The sequence below is a fragment of the Tasmannia lanceolata genome, unplaced genomic scaffold (assembly GCF_043159265.1).
Source record: "Tasmannia lanceolata isolate RefF3 unplaced genomic scaffold, GAP_Taslan_0.1 ptg000018l, whole genome shotgun sequence".
NCBI lineage: Eukaryota > Viridiplantae > Streptophyta > Magnoliopsida > Canellales > Winteraceae > Tasmannia > Tasmannia lanceolata.
The window spans coordinates 2,946,749-2,971,053 of NW_027518695.1; the positions used below are offsets into that span (position 1 = coordinate 2,946,749).

Genomic DNA, 24,305 nt, shown 5'->3' on the forward strand with positions numbered 1-24,305 from the left:
AGGAAAGACTTGATGGTTAGGAACATAACAAAGAACATGACCTTGGATAGGAGAGAATGGAAGAAAATGATCCATGTAAACGAACTCAACTAGTGTCAGGATTAGACTTCGTCAATTTGAGCCAGGTTGATTCTTTCTCCTTCTTCATGAAAATTTTCTAAAGGATTCATTAGCCGGCCGTAACTAGTTTGGGACAAAGGCTTAGTTGAGTTGAGTGCAATGGAAAGCCTACCATTCAAAAAAACAAAGGAAAGTAGTTACTTCACAGGGAGATAATGTCTTCAAATTGCTAAGAAATGGAATATGGATCAGTCACAGTCTGTCACATGTGTTTGGTTTGCTAGGGGCTATGGCTGTTGCATGTGAGAGTTGCCACAGAGGCTAACTTTTCAGCAGATTTTGTCTTATTAATTTAATTCACCTCATGTGGTTGCTCTCTTACATGCAACAGCCCGCCGTGAAATGCCTCTCTGCGATGGCAAGGTGCATTTATTTAGTGTTTTAACACTTTTTAGGCAATCTTCCAATGAACTTTCATTTACGAATTGAACACACTTCATAGAATCATCACTTTAAAAATGAATCTGGTCGAGTCTCTGGCTCTCGAATTGGATGGAGTTGTTAAAACGGCAGCAAAGCAAAAGCCATTGATTTTGAGATCTTTCTGAAAGAATCCATGGATTGCTTCTTACACTAATTATAGAATTTTGGCAGGTAAAAACAATAAAAAGCGCCCCATGTATTCCTTTCTCTCAGAAAAGAACACATTCCAAGGGCAATTGATCCACACCTTCACTAGAAAGTTGTAGAATTAAAATGCAAGCAACTAAAATTGTCATAACATAAATCCAGGGACAAGTAGACCATATTTACAGCAAACAAGTAGACCGTGCAAACCAAGTATGCATGCACACATATACAGTCATAAACATCCCACTACCTTCATGCAAGAGTTCTGAGAAAATGTTTAAACAACTATCTCGTAGTAGTAACACCTTCTCTGAAAAGGATATTTGCCACAGATGAAGGGAGCCATGCAGGATTGTTACCAGTCTGACCATCCTGTTGTTGTCCTTCACCTTGTATCGAAGAGCTGCCGCCTTTCTTCCTCCTCAACCTTGACCTTGACCTTGACCCTGACCTTGAACATCCCGCATTTTTCCCAACGAAGAAGCCCAATTTCAGAGCTGTAAACAAACCCAAGGCTATAACTAGTGGTCTCACAACCCAATGAAAATCCTCAAGGTGCTGGTATTTCTTCACCACACCTTGACTAGTACTAAAACACACTACTTCCACTTCCGCTGAATCTGCCAAGAAACTGGGGGCATCTCCGAAAACCAATCTACCAGGGAACCTTACAACGAGGCACCCATTCGGCAGAACCTGCCAAATCCTACCTGTTGCCCATGCTCCACCTCTTTTACGAGGCCACTCAAACCGGGGATTAAGGACGCCTGCTTTCAATCTCACAAACTGACCCACACAGTAGGATTCAGCCATCTGAAGCTCCAAACAACTCCCCTTCCAAAGAGTCTCCATCCCTACAAAGCCAACAGTTACTTTGCCATCACGCTCAATCGAATGCAGAATACCTACAGGAGAATGGCTCTTCTCGTCCTCCCTGACTCGTACCCAATCCCCAGCTGCAAAGCCTGAGGTCACCCTCTCCAATGTTGACGAGTGGACCCTTAAAGGGTCATGGATTCTGTGAATCCTCACAAGAACAAAACCATTGCTCTCCAACCCAACTAGGGTTCCTTCTGGGACATGCATGGTTTCCAGATTGCAAGAGTTTGCGGGTTTCCTAGATCGCACGGTGTCACCCACTTGGAGCTGATCCTTTGAAAGAAACCACTCTGTGTAACTAGTGTTGCTTGATTTGTCCAATGTCCTGCTTCCAAGATCTAGCCAGCCACCATTGTCAAAAGCTGCATTCTGACAGCTGCAAGTTTTGTACATCATGATAATCAGGTGGCAAACTAGAGGCCTAATGCATTGGTTGAAGATTGTAAATTGTATTATGGTAGCATTACTCCTGAGAGCATGTAACATATACTTTTCTCTTTGATCCATGCCTCAAAACAATAAATAATTTGGAAGAAGATGATCAATTAAGTAGGTAAGCAGGCATCATAATGAGAGTTTTGGAGGTGGCAAATGGATGAAAGAAAAAATGTACAGTTGAACATCCGGCAGCCTGTAAATAATTTCTGTGACAATTATATTCACAATGAAAACATTGATGACTTGGACAAAATAACAAGGAAAAGGTTGCCTGAATGCTCCGCATGCTGACAAAATGAGTAAATGTTTGGCAAGCATTTTGGAGTCCCACAACACGCAGAAGCAATCAGATATGTGCCGGGGGTGCTTTGCACACACACAAAAATAAAATTTAAATAAAAAGAGTAATGAATAATATCAAACTAAGGAAAAAAAACTGTCCAGTGGTTTCTCCAAGCTTGAGGAGGTGAAATCGCTGTAATTTACAGGCCATGAACTGCCACTTTGCTGATAAGCAGACCAATCACTCAGAAAATGGGAAGTAGGAAGCAGTGTCTTTAGTCCATTTATTGAAGGTATTCTGCTCATTATTGTAAGCTAATCTAAAATGAGATATATGAAATGATTAAGAAGATTACATTGAACCATTCCTTTTGCCCTAGTTTTCTTCCCTTTTCTCTCTCTTTTTTAAATGGTAAGAGATTTCATTAAAAACAACCAAAGACCAAGAGCGTCTTTACAAGAGCAACGGCAAAGGAGAAGATACAAAGAAGAAACCACAAAAGAACAACCACGAGTAAAGAGAAAATCAATTGGGGGAGAAAGTCAAACAGTTCCACGTCCGCCCTTGAGACACCCTCTCTAGCTAATCTATCCGCTACCTCATTAGCTGACCTCCTAACAAGGCAGAAAAGTAATCACCGCTACGCCCACCCTGTCTCTGATCTCATCAAAATAAGGGGTGAATCTCCAAGGGACTGAAAATCTAATCACATTCAAGCAGTCTCCTTCAATCACAATCTTATTTAGATCATAAGATTCTAGGAACTTTATTCCTTGATGAACTGCAAGAACTTCAGCTTCGTAAGCATCAGCCACACCAATGGGGCCTGAAAAAACCCATTTCACTTCTCCATTCTCATCCCTAAGAATATCCCATTTCCAGCTGGGGGTATTCTCTTCCTTTTTTTCTCTTCTTCCACAATAACTCCTTAGGACCTTCTGCTCAGATTTCCTCATAATGCAACTACTCCCACAGTGTAAGGCACCTATTCATCAAAGAAACTCGACTTCTCCACCCTCTAAACAGCACCTTATCATGCAGCTCTTCATACACTCCTAGACATGGTCAGGTAGGTGGATCCTTTCTCACCAATGCAACCAATACATCCAGCTAACCCTTCAGTCCCGTTTAAGGGTGTCAATTTTGGCTCGGGTCTCGGAAGCTCGCTCGAGCTTGGCTCGGTAAAAGCTCGGCTCGAATCCTTAACGAGCCGAGCCGAGCCGGCTTGCCAGGCTCGTTAAGCTTAACGATCCAAGCCCAAGCTAGGCCAGGCTCGGCTCGTTAAGGCTCATTAAGGCTCGTTAAGGATTTAATATAATTAAATACATATTATATATTAATATATACACTAAAAGGGTTGTCTATGGAGTGAAAGGGGGAGGCAAAATATGTCACTTCTTTTTTGGAACCCCATTTGTTACTTGGAGCACCCCCGTGGTGTAAAAAGAATAGTCAAATTACACTAGATAGGGCTGTCCAGGGAAGATGAGGGGTGTGAATATATCATTGCCCTTAATATAAGCCAAGCTCGATAAGGCTCGCGAGCCTGGCCGAGCCGAGCCGAGCTCGAGCCTGGTTTGAGCCCGAGCCGAGCTTTTGAGCTTAATGAGCCTCGGCTCGGCTCGGCTCGTTTACACCCCTCCCGTTCAAGTGTATCTTTGTAGACACTATATTTCCATCAGTGAATGAAATTTAGCTGTTAATTTGTTATTCACCATACAGTGGACCTTGTCTCCTTTACTGAAGGTTCTCCCCTCCCAAATTTGATGAGGAGCAACCTCTGAACTCCATGCAGATATACTAGAACAAGCTAAAGGTATACGTCTCAATAGGAAGGCAATATATTAGAACACGCTAAAGGTATACAGCTCAATAGGAAGGCATCAAGTCTGCCCTGTTGTAGAAGGTTGTACCAAAAAGGATGAAACTGACTATGGAGATTAAGTTTTTTAAAATTTAGGAATGAAATTTAACTGTTATTCACCATACAGTGGACCTTATCTCCTTTATTGAAGCTTCTCCCCTCCCAAATTTGATGAGAAACAAACCTATGGACTCCATGCAGATACCCTAGACCAAGCTAAAGGTATAGAGGTCAATAGCAAGGCATCAAGACCACCCTGTTGCAAAAGGCTGTACCTAAAAATATGAAACTGACTACAAAGAGGTCATCACGCCTGTGTCCAAAATGAAGGTTACTTTTACAATTACAAGAAACTGGCCCTTTCTAGTTGGATAAGGGAAATGCATTCCCGTGAGGAGATTCACAAGATGTCACTAATCCCAGGACCTCCAACCGCGCCAGATTCATTTTTGAAAGGAGGGGGGTCACCTTCTCAATTGTTTTGCTCCAATAGAAAACGGTTTTGGTTATAAGCTGGTTTTGGTAGAGCTAGTTGTACAGTTTTAGAGAAAATTTCCTCCCAATCATTAGAGACTAGGAATCGACCTAATCTACTCGCAATGAAATTTGGTGGATTATTTGCCCAAGTAAATTTGTGACCTTGAAGAGGTAGGTCAATAATTTCACACTGTTAAATGAAGTCAGAAAATTTCCTCATACTGGTCATTTTTATGCCACCCCTATTTTTTCCCATGTGGAAAACTGTGTTGAAATTTCCCAGCACAATTCACGATCCTCGAGCATTGATTTCTGATTCTATTACTTCCTTCCATAGATTGAGGCATGTTGTGCAGATGTCTCTTGTATTCTGGCACTAGTAAGAACCCTAATGGACTAATGTACGCGACGCACACGCGGATCGAGCTGTGTGGTCATCTTGTTTGGGGTGCGGGGGGCAACATGCCGTTGTCGGAGTTTCCGGGGCAGTGCCCTGGAAGGAAATTTTATTTTACGGTTTAGCTGTAAAGGGTATTTCGGTAATTTTCTTATTGTAGTGGCATTGATATATGAGCCACATATTGGGGTTACATGTAGCCAGGCTTTTTGTGAGTTTTCTTGGCCAATTAGAGTTTTGTTACCCTAAAACCGAAATAGTGAAGCTATTCTACTATGGACGTAGGCACACTGCTGACCCACGTAAATCTTGTCTTCTTTCTAGAGTGAATGTGTTTCTCGCATCTATTGCTTGTTGCATGCTGCAAATCGTGGTTGATCCTTATATTGCTCGGATTTTCTACCCAACATATCCTCGGATTTGTAGACTCATGGACTGCTTAGACTGCATTAAATGTCCATCATTTACCTTCAACTCTTTCAGATAGTTCAAGAAATAATGAAAATTTTCCACCTCAACAATCCTCCCTTTGGACAGTGGTCTCTCTCCAAATCAAAATAATCCCTACTATTGTGCCTCTTGCTAGACAAAAGTCTCATTGATAATACAAATTCCCCCAAATCTAAGGCTTCTGAAACATCCTGATATTTTGATTCCCAGATAGCCAGCACATCCAGGTTTCTTCTCTTAAATATATCAAAGACAACCCTCTCCTTCTCCAGCCCCAAACCCCTCATGTTAAATATAATGGCCTTAATCATGATGAACTGGTTGTGATCCCAACCTCAATTGCTTCTTCCCTTCCCATTGCCAAAAATTTTCAGTTGTTAGAAACATGTGAAACACAGACATCATTTAAATGAGGGACCACATCAGGGTAAATTTACCGTAAAGCAACCACTTAAATACATTGGGAAATAACAGTTAAAAGAAGTGAACAGTTAGAAGCAGAAAAACCCACTCTTTTCAACTCATAGTGGTAATGAGAAGTTCTTCATTACCCATAATAGAATAACAGCCTAGAATAGCGAAACAGGTTGAGTTCATTTGAACCATTGCATAAAGCACATAGTTGTGTGTGTGTGTGTGTGGAGAGAGAGAGAGAGAGAGAGAGAGAGAGAGAGAGAGAGAGAGAGAGAGAGAGAGAGAGAGGTGTCCTGTGCAGCTGCGCAGGGAGCTCCCTGCGCTTAAGTGGCTTAAAAAGCCTCCCATTGGTCACTTTTTGTGGACCCGCATAGGTGGACCCACTATACGAACTAATGGGAGGCTTTTTAAGCCACTTAAGCATAGGGAAGCTCCCTGCGCAGGAACACTTTCCTCATATATATATATATATATATATATATATATAGAGAGAGAGAGAGAGAGAGAGAGAGAGAGAGAGAGAGAGAGAGGAAAGTGAGAGAGAGAGAGAGGAAAGTGTTGGTGAGCTTAAGCGCCCAATCACATTGGGGCCTACTTTGTTAGGATGATCCAAAGCATTCATTTGAAAGGCCCTTACATAGATGGGGTGTGTACCAAAAATCGGCTCCATAGGATCATCCTAACCCATCCATTTGTGGAGGTCAAAATGGACAGACATTATTTATCCACAAATCTGCCCATTTTTGTCCTCCACAAATGGAGGGGTTAGGATGATCCTATGGAGCTGATTTTTGGTACACACCCTATCTATGATAGGGCCTTGCAAATGAATGGTTTGGATCACCACAGAAAATGTGGGACCCATGTGATTGGGCGCTTAAGCTCACCAACACTTTCCTCATATATATATATATATATATATATATATATATATATATATATATATATATATAGAGAGAGAGAGAGAGAGAGAGAGAGAGAGAGAGAGAGAGAGAACGGTTTCTACACACAAGTGTAGATAAGTTATCTACACACTAGCTTAAAATACAATGGATGGCGTTTTGTGTGGGTGATCCAAACCATTCATTTGATTGGCCCTCACATAGATAGGATGTCCACAAAAAATCAGCTCCATAGGATAATTCCAACCCTACGATTTGTGGAGGTAAAATGGATGTGTATAAACATTCACAAATCTGTCCATATTTTGCCTCCATGGTTCGAAGGGTTAGATGATCCTATGAAGCTGATTTTTTGCGCACACCCTATCTATGTGAGGGCCCATCAAATGAATGCTTTGGATCACCCAAACAATGTGGACCCCCACTGTATTTTAACCTAGTGTATAGATACCTCAGATAAGTTATCTGAGCAAGAGCTCAAAAAATCATGTGGGCCCACATTGTTTGGATGATCCAAAGCATTCAATTGATAGGCCCTTACATAGACAGGGTGTGCCCAAAAATTCAGCTCCATAGGATCATCCTAACCCTTCGATTTTTGGAGATTAAAAATAGACAGATTTGTGGAGGTTTATACCCATCCACTTTAACCTCCACAAATCGAAGGGTTAGGATAATCCTGTGGAGCAGATTTTTTGTGCACAATCTATCTATCTTTGGACTATCCAAATGAATGCTTTGGATCATCCAAACAATGTGGGCCCATATGTTTTTTTGAGATCTTGCTTAGATAACTTATCTGAGGTATCGCGCAGAAAACATTCCCCCCCCCCCACCCACCCACCCACACACAGATATATATATATATATATATATATATATATATATATATAGGGAAATGATATCTGCGCCACGCGTTTTTGATAAACATGCGCTCCACTTGTTTGTCGTCTAGCATTTAAAGGGTTTTAAGCGCTTTTTGAGAACCGTAATATCCTCTGACATCCCTTTAAATACTACACGACAAACAAGTGGAGCGCATGTTTATCAAAACACTTGGCGCAGATATCATTTCCCACACACACACACATATATGGAAATCCAACAAAAAATCAGTAAGAAAAAGGGATTGGGAGTAGAGAAATCAAGAAAGATAAGCATGGGCACTCTCAAGAGAGGGGTGTACGCGTGGTGAGGCAATAGAAAGAGATCGATTAGCGTGGCAGGTTCTTGAGAGTAGAGAGAGAGGGGCACATAAATTGCTTGGGATAAAAATGGATTTTTCGTTTTAAAAGCTAGTGCCCATTAAAGGTAAACAATGGCTGACACGTAACGGGTCTGACAAGGAATTTTACAATTTAGCAGGGATTAGCATTGTGAGAAGGAGATAATTAACATTTTTGATTTCAAAGCAGTTGTTGACCGTCCGAGACTCAGCCAAAGTACACTCGTCAAAAAATTAGATTTTTCAATATAAGAAAAAGAAAAATCTTAGTATCCCTTCCTCGATATAATATATAGATATCTATATCTATATCTACACACACACACATATATCTGTGTGTGTATACATACATATGTATGTGTGTGTGTATTATTGACATAGCAAAGTCTCCAGTCCTTAAATAACAGAATATAAAACACAACGACGAAGGATATACAGGAAGACTGTTAGCTATGGAATTAATGCAGAATCTTAGAATGCCCAACATGCAAGATACAAGTAAAATTACTCAATCACAGATGCAAATCCAAGAGTTAATTGTAGAGGCCAGATAAGGAACAAATGCACTAGAAACTTGGAACGGATAACAAAAGTTACCTTTCCAATGCTTGTAAAATGTCTGTCATTAAAGGCCGATTCCTGAAGTCATACTCGAAGCATCCAATAACAATATTTTCAATCGCAGGAGGCAAGCCAATTGGAATGTTTGGCTTTTCTTGCCTTGTAACCACTAAGTGATGAATTTCCTCGGCAGATCTTCCACACCAGGGACGAACGCCACTCAACATCTCCACAATGCTGCACCCAAATCCCCATGAATCTGTCTCGAAGGAGATTGGACCTCTTATATCTGGCTGCCATTGTTCTGGAGCCATGTAGTTTGGTGTTCCAAGTCTCATAGCCATATCTGAACTTGGCAATGGAATTCCTAGTAGTAGTGATGGAATCCCAAAATCCCCTAGAATAGCTTGGTCATGATCATTAAGAAGAAAATTAAAAGGCTTAAGATTAAGAACCAAGAATCCTCTCGAGTGCAGTTCTATAATTGACCGAGCCAAGTCTATCCCATACCTGTAGACATTAATATTCACCAAGAGTTGGAAGCATAATTGTATAATTTGATTAAGAAACAATTGACTGCAGTACCAAAACATTTATGATCTCTGCAACTAACATAATATCATCTTATGCATAAAAAATACGAGCAAGTGTTTACAAATGTACAGAGCCCACATCACCTCAAAACATCAGGCAATGAAAGCTTGCCTCCCTTCAGACGGGCCATTTTGTCTCCCACTGACCCCTCATAAAATTTCATAGCAATGCAGATCTACAAAGAAGCAAGCCAAATTTCCATAGGGTTTTTCATATCAAGTAATGAATACCTCCAATACATGAGGAAGTTGCAAGTCAAGTCATAAAATCTAGATTACCTTTCCATTTTTTATGGAGATACCATGCAGAAAGCAAACACCTTGTAGGCCTTGGCACTTGGAAAATAAATCTTCGAACTTAGCCAAAAAAGTCTGCACCTGATCCTCTTTAATAGGATATAACATCTTCACGGCAATTTCATGGTACTCATCATAATCTTCGGTAGATTGATGGTGAGTTGCTATCCAAACATCGCCAAAAGGACCCCGCCCAATCCTATGCATAAGTTTCAATACTCCAGGATCAATCCAAAGGTTAGCCCTACTTGGGGTAGACACAACAGTTTTAAGGTGGTCAGGATCTCCCTCGAAAAGCTCATATTCAAAAGAATCCGTGGATGGAGAGGCACCAAGTTGTCCAGTCATTGTTCCTAATTGGGAATTGCAGACCAAAAGTTCAAAGATTGTTCCTAAGATTCCTAACAAGTAGAGCTGACAATAGAAACTGCTGAAACTAAGAAAGATAAATTAAAGAGAAAAAGTCCCTAGTTAATATATGTTCCAGTTTGAGAACAATCGCCCGTGCTTCCTAATGTCCGTGAAATGATAGGATCCCCATGATTAGATACAGGGCCCATCGCTTCCACAAAAAGCTGCAGGTGGTTGTTCCCGGAAATGGAACAAGCAGGCAGTATCAAATGTATCCCCTAAATTCAAATGGGCAAATGGCTATGGCTAAGCAAGCATAAAGTGGCAATGGAGGATACAGGCAGTGTCAAGATACGAAAATTGTTTTTTGCACACAATTTCAGACATATTTACAAGTTTAGAAAGATCCCACAGTGAGGAAATCCTCGCATAAAATGTCGGTCTAAGAAAAAGGGGCCTTTAGGAGCCTCAAAAGCCCAAAATGACTGAGAAAGAGTTAGAATGATGCTGTCATGAGACTAATCCTGGCAAAAAAAATGCTAATATTGAGATTTAATGCAGGAGTTAAACTGCTCTGATACCAAATTTGATGGAGCATGGCAGGTATGAAAGGCCTAACCAAGTATATGGTTATAATCAAACCAAAAGCAAAATAATCACATACTAACAGTGGATGGTTAAATGATGAAGAAAACAAAAAAGTATCATGTGCTGATTTTTAATGGGCCTTTCAGTGACACCTTCCTTCCTAGTCGCAAACACGCTAGACCTTTTCCTACGCACTTTATAACCTTTTTATTATCATTTTGAATAGTTATTCATTAAAAAATAATTGAATAATAAGGCTGGCCCAAAGACGGCAAAGGAAAAAGAAAGCCTAAGAAAAAAAAAACAAAATTGCACCTCTTTTAACTCATGCTAAGCCACAAAATTTGTCCATGAAACTCCTATGACAGGAAGATGATCAGCATTAGTTTTGTTTCTTGGTTAATACGGGTGAAGGAACACTCTTTGAAATTCCAGGAATACCATTATGCTTTAGTTTTCTTTTCTTAATAATATTATTTTCCTAGTCTTTTCACTCTTCGATTTTTCAGGTAGAAAGGGGAACTCATGAAAAAGGGAGAGAACTCATGAAAAAGGGAGAGGACTCAGTATCTGGGATTTCAGTCCTATCCTTGATAAACCCAGATCCCCAAATAGAATAATTCTTCTTCCCTTTAGTTTTCTCTCTTTTTTTTTAATTCAGATATTTGTATTTTAGGGAAGATGTTGGGTGGTGGGGATGGAAATGTAGCAGCTGATGTATATCATCGATATAAGGTATGACTTCTCATTACTCGAAAAGCTAAAGCCCTGTTTATTTTGGATTTTGAGAACCAATTGTGAGTCCAAAACTGATTATTGGACTCGATTTTACGTTTAATTCTGACTCCAATAACGAGTTTTGGACTCAGAACCGTTTCTCAAAATCCAAAACAAACAAATGGGATGAGTATCATCGATACATGAACTTCTCATTAATTTTCACAGACCTAATCTTCAGTGTCTCAGCGTTTACAAAATATAAATTTCTTCAATCATGGTGAAGAATTTTTCAACCCATGAATCAGAAGGGGCTAGTCGATGGTATAAGCCGATTACATCAAACAGGAACTTATCAACAGCGAAAAAAAAATTGCTATTAACATGATGATACTTAAATCTTTTGCAGAAACCTGTGTTTCTGTCTATTCCCAACGATTAGAAACAACCCTCATCAGTGCCAACACTCCAAACATAAATTTCAGAACAAAAACTACAAGAAATTTCCACAACTATATTTCTGCTAATATAACTTACCTAGATCATTGGGCAAAAAATAAAAGGAATCCATCTAAAAATAGGAACAAAATACATTCAACTCACCTATAAATATATGGAAAAAGGAACGGGTAAAGAGGATATGTCGACAAATTGAAGTGAAAACTGAAAGCTAAGCTTTGGATTCAAAATCCCATAAAAATCCCTGCAAAAACAAGCGAGAATCAAACTCCGGGAATAACATTTATGCTTATTTTTGTGGGTTTAAAAAGTTCGGATGAAAGAGAGAGAAAACAAAAGCATATGTAAAGAACCTGGTGAGAGAATCCCTTGGAATCTGAAAGGGAAGAAACAAGGAATGATGAGAGATTGGGAAAGATTCGAACCGAGGGCTCTGTTATGCGTGTGGACTGTGGAGGTGTGTGGAGCCCCATAACCCAAATAATCCCTAATTTTATATTGGGAAATAATAAATTCGCACCCCATGTAGGATAATTCACACCCCTTGTAACTCTTTTTTTATTATGTCAAATCACTTTACAAGTGGTGTGAATTATCCTTCAGGGGGTGCGAATTTATTACAACCCATTTATATATCACTTTCTTATTTAAAATTGAAATAAAAAAAAATTAAATTAAAATTAAATTCTCTTCATAGTTCATACTATAAAAAATAAAAATATCTCATCTAGAGAAATGGAGAATGACGAAAAATAGCTAAGCCCACTCGCGCGACTTGGTTAGCTGTTCAAGTTGACTGGAAACCGTACACTTGGCTCGTAGGACTGTTGATCTGGTGGTCCCACAAGATCAACGGTCTCAGTTGGCCCCTGCAGTATTCCGTTCATATTAATAAGGAGCGAAGATGATACTATCAGAGCCGTCTAAGTTGAGAAATAAATAGACGCAATTTCGATGGCGATATCTATCATGTTTTCGTGTACGGTACAATAGAAAAGCGTCTAATTGTTATTCTCCAAGTATTAGATACGGTGTATCGCGCACCTGGCTTTCACGCTAGGCTTCGAAGCGAGCAAATGCGGGCGAGTTGCAACACGTACATGGCAAGAAACGCAAATCTCGGCACGTGGCCAAACGATACAGGGACCACACTTTCTATTAACGATAAACTCGCCATTTAAAATTCCCCATTCGCCCCCATTGATCTATTAACGACAAAGGGACCACATCATACCTCTCTCTCTCTCTCTCTCTCCCTCTCTCAACACGGATGATTTAGATTTTTGAAAAACGTCGGTTTCAGTATTAAAAACAATACGTGAACCTACTACACAAGGACACTATAAAATGTTTCTTTTAAAAATTACTTGTTCAAAGATCCAAACCGGTCATTTGTTGGGCCCCATTGTAAATAGGCTACAAATGAACAAATCATCTCCATAGGATTGGATGACAAACAGATGAACGTATTTGCATTAAGGCCAAACAAATTGAATGGTCGAACGTAGGCTACCGTGTATTTTTTTTAAAATATGCACAAGTCAGGTAGGCCTTGAAAAGAACATGCGCACTTAGGCTTTTTAAGTTGATTTTCTTTAGTCGTGGTTGCTTTTAGGATTGTGATTGTTAGTTTCCTGATGTCTCTCTTATTCCTACTTATGTACTATTGCTATTTCCCACGTATCTCTAAAACATGTAAAGGTGTGGGTGAAGATGGTGTATTAATTTAAATGGCATGCTTTTCATTAGTAAAGAAGAAGAGAATTTACAGCAAAATAGAGCCATTGTTTCTAAGAGAGTAATGGCTCCTCTCGAACCGAGCCAGTAGGAGGTCCCGGTTGCTTCGAATCAACCATTCCCTTTTCTATTCTATCTTTTATTTTTCTTTATTTTTGTTACGGCCAATTAGGCACGTAACATAGGCCCAGCTCAAAAATCTTCTATATTGGATGATCATAACCATCGGATGTGTAGAGGTTTAAAATACATGTCTGTGTTTAGAAACCTCTACAGATCTGATGGTTAAGATCATATTATGGAGATGATTTTTGGGGCTACGTCCGTGCCTAACAAACCCAAATACAAAATTCCTTTTGTTTAATATTCCGTTAAATTCCAACTACATGTCTCCCCATTTGTTTCTCCTTCTCTGATCAAGAAAATGTGCATCGTGTCATCATCCAAGTTCCAAATTAGTTTGCATTTATAAAAGCAAGTATAAAAACAAAGCAAGAAATTTCTGTCAGTATCATGTAAGACCCATGCAAGAGAAAACAAAAGGAACAAAGAGATAGAACAAAGAGATAGATGTCTTCACAAGTTTGTTACTAATTAGGAGAAGGCACCATAGAGAAAGTGATATTGGCGCGGCTCAATCTGAGATCAGTTTTACCATTGAGTGTAAAGACGTCTTCGGATTGAACCTTACCAACATCGCTTTCTTCTCTTCTCATATAATTAACTTGTCCAATGATAAAAAAACAAAAAAGATGACCAAAATTCTTCTACTGTTGATGCTAGCTCACACCTTATACAGCACAAAAAGAAAAGATCACTTAGAAAATAATTATACAAGACATGGTTATTAACTAAGCCAAGATAGTGCAAACAATTGGACTCATAAGCTATACAATGGATGTTCTTCTACTGTACCTCGAAGTGTATGCTATGGAGTGAAGTAATAGCATGGGTGGAATGGGTCATGATGGTGCATTTTATTCATGCAGTCGCATGGGTTTGGCTTATTTAGTGATTTCTTCTTATGGGCTTTGATAGTAAATGATGAGATATAGATGAATGACGGACATGGATGTAGATGAGCTATGGGCTCAACGAGTGAAAGAAAAATTAATGGAGGAGGATAAGGAGGCATGGGTCATGATGATGTCATTCATTCATGTTATATATCATGAATTTAGCTTATTTAGAGATTTCGTAGTATAGGTTTTGACGGTAGATGATAATGCCATGAGTCATAGTCATAGATAAATGATGGGCATAGATGAGAATGAGACATCAACACAAGTGATAGAGAATTGGTGATGTATGGTAGGAAAAAATAGGACTAAGTGGAGAGTGAAGGAGAGTGAAAGAAGTGAAGAAGACTGTTGAGAGCCAGGGTGATGAGAATGGTGGGGTTGAGAATGTATAAGGGGGAGTTTGCCTCGGGATGGTAAGGTGGAGAAGGTGAGTGGAATGATGGATCAGAAGAGAGCAACTTACTTTAGTGTCATGCTTAGCTACTATTCATAAAAAAACAAACCTCCCTTTCTTTTGCGCATGCAACTGCAATATTCTCCCCACCAAAAAACCAAACGACCCCTTTTTATGGTACGTTCCTTCTCTTCCTCCCAAATAACATGATTACTATGGCTATAAACCCACCTTTAATTCACATTTTCAGAAGGTGTGGAAGAGAATTCATGGCCTAAATAAAATAGTGGAGTTTCGGAGGGTACGTACAAAGCTCTCGTCAAGCAAGCAATCGCCAACCCAAAGCTGAGACAACGGCGCTAAAAGAGCCCTGCTTTGACTGCATCCAGGGGACAATGCGCTCTTGGGTTGCTGCCTTTTTTTATCTTTCTTTTCTTGGGGGCTTCAACTTCCTTTCTCTCTTTCCTAAGATTTTTTTCCTTGGAAGATGATTAGTCGGTTTGTTAATGCTCTTTTAAATTCAGGAACTTTTTCCATGGTTGCTAAACATCCAACAAGTGTTTTTACATGGGAGGTAAGAGTGCCCTTTTTTAAGTTTTTAATTCAGAGATATAAAGGCTTCTTAGCCTCATGATTTGAGTTGTTCAGTTGGCCTGCCATCACTCAGAGAGATTCTCCCACGCCTTCACCACACACACTCTCTCTCTCATACCCTATTGTTAGATCAGGAACCGACATTGTTCCTATGTTAATGATTTATAAACTTTTGTTTCTAATACTTAATAAAGAAAAATAGAAACATCTAGTAATATAAGATATAAGAGGGTACATTCTTAGAAATTGTTGTTCGAAGTACATATACTATATGTATGTACACCATAGAAGAAGAAAGAGAAAAAAGAAAATAGGTGTCAACATCCACATATGGTAATTGCATTTCATACCACTAGCATTCTAACAAGATTGGTGGGTGTGTATATATACTGTATGTTTCTAACCAAAAGAGTGTAAGACTGCCAGCTCACCTCTCTCGAATGGCAAGAAGGGTAAGATCGCTCATATCTCTCTCTCTCTCTCTCTCTCTCTCTCTCTCTCTCTCTCTCTCTCTCTCTCTCTCTCTCGTATTAGATGCTAAAACAGAAATATTGCAAGAAAAATCAGATGATTGACTTATTTTCTAATACTTAATATCCTTTAATAATTTATATAAAAAGATGTCATCGTGACAATTCCACGGAAGGCCATTCCACCGCTCGCTTTTAGAGGAGAGAACAGCCACACATGCTCACTTTTTAGCAGATTTTGTCTTATTGATTTAATTCATGTGATGTTGCTATCTTTTCCTGCAAAAGTAAGCCGTGAAATTGCCTAGCAAAGTCCATATACATAGGGTGCGATCATTCCAGCACAAAAGCAGTACATTGGGATCAATGAATAGGTTTTCAATTAGGGAACATTGGGATCCACTTGAGAAAATCAAGGTGGGTCAATGAGTGGGCGTGCCATAAGCAAAAAGGTACGATTAACAGATATTCTGTATTTCCTTTCACGCTAGACTTTATATACATGCACATTGGGAGTTGTTATGTGATGGATGCGCACATTTTTCTTTGGAGAAACAGGAGTAGGCAGAAGTACAAGCAGGGGCCACTTGTTCAACGATCTAAGCCATTTATCCGCTATGTAGTCTTATGGATGACCCATGGATCAAAATTCTCCCCTATCAGACGATCCAAAGTCTCTGATATGTGACCTTATAATAGATGGTTGAATATAAAAAATCAACGGTCTACGGTCTACATTCATCGGGAAAGCTTCCACACATCATTGGTTTAGGGTGGTCCAATGTGGGGGAATTTTGATGTATTACTCAACCCTAGCAAGGTTTGGAAGATAAATGGTATTGGTCATTGTACATGTGGAATTGTGGATCCACATCTAGAACCATGGTTTAAAATTTCGGTTTCGGTAACCGTTTCGGACCTTTGGAAAACCCCGGACCGAAATTCCAGAATTTCAGCCGAAATTCCAGAATTTCAGCCGAAATTTGGTAATGGCCGAAATTCGGAATTTCGGGATATTTCAGTTTCGGTCTCCACCGGTCGAAATTTAAAACAATGTATTGAACTAATATTCCAACCCTTTGTCTTGATAGTACCTCTGTGAACTTTTGTATGTCAGCCATGTTTTACTCTCACCATAAACCTTTGATTGTGGGGCCCACATTCAAGTTTTTTCATTTTTCTTTTTCATTCTAAGAAAAGCATTCATCTTTATTCATGAACCCAAGGGAATAAATCCGTTGAAGGGCTCTCTTATATGTTCCCTTTTGGGTACTAGAGCAGGTTGAATAAATGAAGTATTTCAAAAGGCAGAAGAGTTTGCTTTTATAACTTGTTTTTGGTAGGCAAGCTGGGATCTAACCTCCGACCTCAAGGTTGAAGGCCAAAGCCTTAACAGTTGAGCTAGAGGCTCAATCCCCTTTTGCTTTTATAAATATATGTGAAATTATATGATGAATGGGCGTACAAACACATGTATTTGTACGCTCACTCATCTTGTAATTTCTCTTATGGCTATAACTCTTCACATGAACTAGTACAAGATTTTGCTTCGTACACACTGATGTATTTTCATGGCTTCTCTTGTATGTTTTGAATAGCTCAATTGATGAGCACTGCGCTTGTTGCAATTTCATATGGGTGCCATATGCATCAAACAGTACAAACGGATAGAAATCCTCTCTTATATCTTCTTGGAAAATGATTTGAGTGTTGGAAAAACTAGTATTTTAATCAGAGAGAGAGAGAGTAGAAGTTACTGAGGCGTGTCGAATGACACTGTCCTTAAGAATAGTTTCGCCCCTCTGAGATGGTATCTCGGTGCAGCAGGTTCGTTGGCGATCTACCCTCAAGGATTCAACAGCTCTTCACTACAAGCGTGCACTCGCAAGTGTAGTGGGTACAGGAACAGTACAAAAATATCCGCACTACTGGATTGAACGGAAAATCAAGCAAAAAGAATTTTATAAAAAAACAAATTTGGGAAGGCAGTATTTAGTGAGAGAGAGCTTTTCTGGTTGTGTCTATTCTGAATGAGGCGAAAGCCTCTACTTATAGGGATTTCTAGGACAACAGAATAAATAGAAAATTAACTCATATTAATTTTCTGCACTCAAACGTTCAAAAAAAAACGTCATACATAGCATTGAAGGAAAATCAAACGGTAGACAAAATCCCACATTTAATTCGGTATTAAATGGGCTACAACAGTAATGAAAGGTTGTATACAGTTGTAATCTGACCATTCAATTTTTTGGGACAAGCCAAAAGCTTTGAAATACTACAATTTTTACAACAATCCCCTACAATTTCAAAGCTATTTGAATAAGAAGTAGAAGTCAAACTGAATTAGAATTAGAAGTGCAGATGTGAGAGTGCAATGCATTAGCATTGGTGTCTTTTGGACTATGAACCAATACTTAGGATAAACGTGGCATGATTTATGGGAACTCGGTGAAATTAAATTTCTATGAACCTTATTCCGGATTGTAAATCAGATGCAAACGCTACCCACACTACATTCTCGATTTAGGACTGTTCAACGCGGGTTGGCACCAATAAGCCATGCGCCATTTCCTGATTTTCATGAGCGTTCTAGAGAATTTGCCAACACTCTCATAGAAGGCGGCCCCACCTTCACACTCACATAGGTGAATTCCATCAAGTGTGCAACCGCAACTAAACACACCACCCTATCAGGGCTATGGATCCATTAAGAGCATCAAGCTCAACCTACTATTTTTCAGTTATAAGCACTATCTACACCATAGGGAGGGATAAAATGATAGTGCGACACCAAGTTGACTAGTGACTTGTTATTACCCATATGAACCTACTTCCTGGGATCGCCATTCTCATAGGTTAGGTTACCATCACTGTCAACTTCACAAATAGGCATTAGTCCCATCCCCCTCAATGTTTGGTTCACTAAGCTTCTTCATAGTGGTTTAGTCAGAGGATCTGCCAAGTTCATCTCTGATCTCAAAAAAATCTAGGGATATAATCCCATCACTTTACAGCTGCCTCACAATATTATGCCTTAGGCGGATATGCCTACTTTTGCCATTGTAGGTCTTATTCTTTGCACGGGCTATTGCAGCCTGGCAATCACAATGTATAGACACAGACGGAGCTGGTCTTACTCATAACGGTATATCAGATAATAGGTTTCTTAGCCACTCAGCTTCTGAACCTGTCTTTTCCAAAGCAATAAACTCGGATTCCACAGTGGATCGAGCTGTACACGTTTGCTTGGAAAATTTCCAAGAGACTGCACTACCACCAAGAGTGAACACATAGCCACTTTTGGATTTAGTCTCATCTGAATCAGAGATCCAGTTAGCATCACTATACCCTTCAAGAACTGAGGGAAACCCACAAAATTTCAAACCATAATCTACTGTGCCCTTAAGATACTTCAATACTCTAGTTATAGCATCCCAATGGTCCTTACTAGGATTTTGAGTGTATCTACTTAATCTACTCACAACATATGCTATATCTGGTCTTGTGCAGTTCATCAGATACATAAGATTCCCTATGACTTGAGCATACTCAGATTGAGATACACTATGTCCTGAGTTCCTCACTAATTTAACACTAGAGTCATATGGAGAGGACACCGGTTTGACATCAAAATTATTAAATCTTTTCAAGATTTTTTCTACATAATGTGGTTGAGACAAAGTAAACCCTACTTTAGTCTTAGAAATTTTCATACCCAAAATTACATTAGCCTCACCCATGTCTTTCATATCAAAATTCGAAGATAGAAAATTTTTGGTTTCATTAATAATAAGCAAATCAGTCCCAAGAATTAACATATCATCAACATATAGACAGATAATAACAACAGAATTATCAGTTGATTTGCTATATATACACCTATCAGCTTCATTTACATCAAATCCATTATCAATAAATACACCATTGAATTTATCATTCCTTTGTTTAGGAGCTTGTTTTAATCCATACAGAGATTTAATTAATTTACATATTTTTTGTTCATTTCCAGGAACGATACAACCCTCTGGTTGGTCCATGTAAATTTCTTCTTCCAAGTCTCCATTTAAAAATGTTGTTTTAACATCCATTTGATGTATTATGAGTTTATTAATTGAAGCTAAAGCAATTAGAATTCTTATTGAAGAAATTCTAGTGACAGGAGCATAAGTGTCAAAATAATCTATGTCTTTTTTCTGAGAAAAACCCTTCGCTACCAAACAAGCCTTAAATTTATCTATTGAACCATCTGGTTTAAGTTTTCTTTTAAAGATCCATTTACACCCAATTGGTTTAGTTCCAGGGGGTAAGACTACTAACTCCCAAGTATGGTTAGACATAATGGATTCTATTTCACTATTTATAGCTTCCTTCCAGAAAGGAGCATCTCGAGAGGTAACAGCCTCTCTATAAGTTAAATGATCATTATCTATCAAATAGGTATAGAAATCATCTCCAAAATTTCTTTCTTTCCTTTGTCTTTTACTTCTTCTTGGTTCAATTTCTTCATTTTTATTTCCTTCATTTTCTGGTTCAACATTTGAATTCTTAACTGGTCTTTCAATTGACTCCTTTAAAGGAAAAATATTTTCAAAGAAATTTGCGTTCTTTGTTTCAATTATTGTGTTAAGTTCTAGCACCTCACTTTTAAGAACTAGAAATCTATAAGCAGGACTACTATCAGCATATCCTATAAAGACACAATCAGATGTTCTAGGACCTATTTTAGTTCTTTTGGGCTCAGGTAACATTACCTTGGCCAAGCACCCCCACACTTTCAGGTATGTCAAGTTAGGAGAGTAATTATTCCATAACTCATATGGTGTTTTTCCAGTTTTCTTATAAGGAATTCTGTTTTGTATATGGCAAGCGAAAAGAATAGCTTCCCCCCACAAGTTATTAGGAGCGCCCGAGCTCACAAGCATGGCGTTCATCATTTCTTTTAATGTTCTATTCTTTCTTTCAGCTACTCCATTAGACTCAGGAGAGTAAGGAGGAGTTATTTCATGGATTATACCTTGTTCTTCACAATATTTATTAAAAGGGTTGGATTCATATTCTCCTCCTCTATCAGATCTAGTCTTTTAATCTTTTTACCAGTTTAGTTTTCTACCATTGCTTTAAAGATTAAGAATTTTTCCATTGCTTCATCTTTGTTTCTAAGTAAGTATACTTTTGTGTATCTAGAAAAATCATCTATAAAAGTGATGTAGAATCTTTTACCACCTCTAGTCATAGTAGATTTCAAATCTCCTAAATCTGTGTGAATAAAACTAAGTAGTTCAGATTCTCTTTGTGTAACTGGTTTACAAATTTTCTTAGTGAGTTTTGTTTCAGCACAAATTTGACATTTATCACTATTTGTTTTTGTCATATTGGTAATTAAACCTAGTTCTTTCATTTTTATGATATATGAGAAGTTCACATGTCCTAATCTACCATGCCACATATCCATACAATCAACAATATTAACAGAGGAATTAAAATAATTTAAGACAGGCATATAAGTAGAAGAAGATGCATTCTCATTCATTATTTCAGAAATGTTCAAAACAAACAGCCCATTGTTACAATATCCTTTCCCCACAAAATTCCCATTCCTAGTCATCACTAGCTTATCAGACTCAAAAGCAACCTTGACTCCAGCTTTACCCAGCAGAGATACAGAAACTAGGTTTTGGCGAATGTTTGGCACATGCAGAACATCGGTGACAACAAGGGTCTTTCCGGATGTCAGCTTGAGGAGAACTTTCCCTTTGCCGACCACTGGTGAGGGCCTTGAATCCCCCATAAACACTTGTTCTTCTCCTTCTCCCATTGGAGTGTAGGAAGTGAAGGCACTCTTGTTAGCACAAATGTGCTGAGTAGCTCCAGAGTCTACCACCCAATTCTTCTCACCGGATACCATGTTCGCCTCAGAAACCAGTACTGCAGCAATAATATCAGATTCCACCAAATTAGCAATTGGTTTTCCACCTTGGTCACTCTTCTTATGCCTACATTGCTGGGCATAATGTCCAGGCTTTCCACAAACAAAGCAATTCTTTTTCTTCTTAACAGCAGAATTAACAGCCTTGAGCCTAGTGTCATGTTTGTTGTGACTATTGTTGTTGTTGTATTTCTTCCCCTTATTCCCAACCTTATTTCCGAATTTTCTATTATTATCCTCCACTAAATTAGCCTTGGATGTTAACTCCTTAGCCTTATCAGAATTGATCAAAGAACTATTTTTTTCCTTTATACGAATATGCACTATCACCTCTTCCAAACTCATATCCTTCCTCTTATGTTTCATATTGTTCTTATAATCTATCCAAGATTCTGGAAGCTTTTCAATCAAAGCCCCAACAATAAAAGGTTCGGGTAAATCCATACCCTCACGCTTGAGTTCACTAACAACTAAGTGAAACCCATGGATTTGGAAAGACACATCCTTGTTATCAGACATATTAAATTTCAGGAAATTTCCTATAGCATATTTCTTAATTCCAGCAGCCTCAACTACATATTTTTGAAGTAAAGCAATCCAAATATCAGCAGCATGAGTCAATCCACAAAACACATCAAACAATTCATTCGACAACGCATTCAAAATCATACTTTTACACAATTTATCAGCCTTAGTCCATTCAGCTAAAACCTTATCATAATCTTCAGACCCTTCTATAGGCTTAGCAGTTTTTAGAACATATTCCACACCAGAAATATCAAGTATCATCAAAATCTTTTGTTGCCAACGTTTGAAAAACATCCCATTAAAAGGTTCAATTTTAGTAACATCAGAAACTGACCTAGATGCAATCAGAATACTAGTAGCACCCATAGTAAACTATTCTTAAGATTGTTGGAAAAACTAGTATTTTAATCAAAGACAGAGAGTAGAAGTTACTGAGGCGTGTCGAATGACACTGTCCTTAAGAATAGTTTCACCTCTCTGAGATGGTATCTCGGTGCAGCAGGTTCGTTGGAGATCTACCCTCCAGGATTCAACAGCTCTTCACTACAAGCGTGCACTCGCAAGTGTAGTGGGTACAGGAACATTACAAAAATATCCGCAGTACTGGTTGTGTCTATTATGAATGAGGTGAAAGCCTCTATTTATAGGGATTTCTAGGACAACAGAATAAATAGAAAATTAACTCATATTAATTTTCTGCACTCAAACGTTCAAAAAAAAATGTCAGACATAGCATTGAAGGAAAATCAAACGTTAGACAAAATCCCACATTTAATTCGGTATTAAATGGGCTACAACGGTAATGAAAGGTTGTATACAGTTGTGATGTGACCATTCAATTTTTGGGACAAGCCAAAAGCTTTGAAATACTACAATTTTTACAACATTGAGCACGCCCAGGGAGGTGGCAGCTATCGTGAGGAACGTGGTGCTGATATGTGATCTAGTCCCTTCAATTTTGGTGGAACCAAATCGTGGAGATATTCAATGATCACAATCATCCAATTAGTGGCATGCAAATGAACATAGGAACTGAATTTCTCCTTGTGTCCTTTTTATAATGTCTAGAAATTTATTTGCTAATTTCTCCCATCATATATTATCTCATATTTCTTCTTTTCCTTTTTTTTTCTTTTTGTATTCTTGTATGTGTGAGCAACGCTTCAAATTTCAGTTTTGGTTTCGGTCACCACGGAAACGTTTCGGTTTTGGCTAAAAGTTTTGGTGGAAATCATGTAAAATCACAAAATCATATGCAAATGATAGAATTTAAAGATGAAATTTTAGAAAATGCTAGAATAAGCACAAATACACACTTAGAAACCATCATATAAGCAAGACAACCATCTATAATGGTTTTAAAACATCGAAAACCTAGTGACATGCACTGTCATGCATCATCTGATAAATTTGTACATACCAAATTTCACATGTAATCCATATAATATTTTATACATAATAATAATACACACATCCACATTTCACATACAATTCACATAAATATAATTAACATACTGATATAGTATACCACCCAAGATTTTAAATTTCGGTTTATGTGTCGGTTTCGGACACCACCAAAACCGAGATATTTCAGTTTTGGTGGAAATTTCGGCCTAAATCATATTAAAATATGATACTATTTTCTTGAAAAAAAATTTCCACCGAAATGTCTAAAATTTCGGTCGAAAATTTTGGAAATTTCCAATTTCGTAAATTTCGGAGGAAATCATAACATTTCGGTGGGCATTTTTAAAATTTCGGTGGAAATTTTGTAAAAGGGGTAAAAATGAAATTTTAGCAAAAAAAATTGGCGACATTTTAGAATTTTGGCAAAAATTTGGTGAAATTTCGCCAAAATCTTGTAGAAAAAACTATTTCATGTAAATTTCATTTTGGCCTTGGCCGAAACCGAAATATTTTGTCTTTTTGGCCAAAATTTAAAACCATAATACACCATTACACTTATGATTTTGGTTTATGGATTTCGGTCGTTTCGGTTTGGGTTTGGGTTTCGGTGGGAATGGAAATAGAAATATTTTGGTCGTT

The 24,305-nt window shown here is 38.4% G+C and overlaps 2 protein-coding genes across 2 annotated transcripts; both read right to left on the minus strand.

The window, feature by feature from the left end:
• Positions 1-817: 817 nt before the first annotated feature.
• LOC143849782 (Protein kinase superfamily protein) lies at positions 818-12,038 on the minus strand. Its single transcript, XM_077358969.1, has 6 exons — positions 11,939-12,038; positions 11,730-11,829; positions 9,453-9,823; positions 9,258-9,349; positions 8,617-9,090; positions 818-1,945 (listed from the first exon to the last, which is right to left on the minus strand). Exons 3-6 carry the CDS (start codon positions 9,816-9,818, stop codon positions 976-978), a joined length of 1,902 nt encoding a protein of 633 aa, XP_077215084.1. The 5' UTR covers positions 9,819-9,823; positions 11,730-11,829; positions 11,939-12,038; the 3' UTR covers positions 818-975.
• A 6,904-nt stretch (positions 12,039-18,942) lies between these two features.
• LOC143849484 (uncharacterized) lies at positions 18,943-22,625 on the minus strand. The gene is made up of 2 exons (XM_077358503.1): positions 21,242-22,625; positions 18,943-19,757 (listed from the first exon to the last, which is right to left on the minus strand). The coding sequence occupies exons 1-2, from the start codon at positions 22,623-22,625 to the stop codon at positions 18,943-18,945; spliced, it is 2,199 nt and encodes a 732-aa protein (XP_077214618.1).
• Between the last annotated feature and the right edge of the window lie 1,680 nt (positions 22,626-24,305).

Excerpts from the sequence above, each read along its gene's own strand:
- LOC143849782 (XM_077358969.1), bottom strand. The coding sequence starts at position 9,818 with ATGACTGGACAACTTGGTGCCTCTCCATCCACGGATTCTTTTGAATAT. Across the intron at positions 9,350-9,452 it reads TCTCCATAAAAAATGGAAAG|ATCTGCATTGCTATGAAATT; the intron begins GTAATCTAGATT and ends GCTTCTTTGTAG. Across the intron at positions 9,091-9,257 it reads TCATTGCCTGATGTTTTGAG|GTATGGGATAGACTTGGCTC; the intron begins GTGATGTGGGCT and ends TAATGTCTACAG.
- LOC143849484 (XM_077358503.1), bottom strand. The coding sequence starts at position 22,625 with ATGGGTGCTACTAGTATTCTGATTGCATCTAGGTCAGTTTCTGATGTT. Across the intron at positions 19,758-21,241 it reads TTGTATGGATATGTGGCATG|CTCCTAAACAAAGGAATGAT; the intron begins GTAGATTAGGAC and ends GATTAAAACAAG.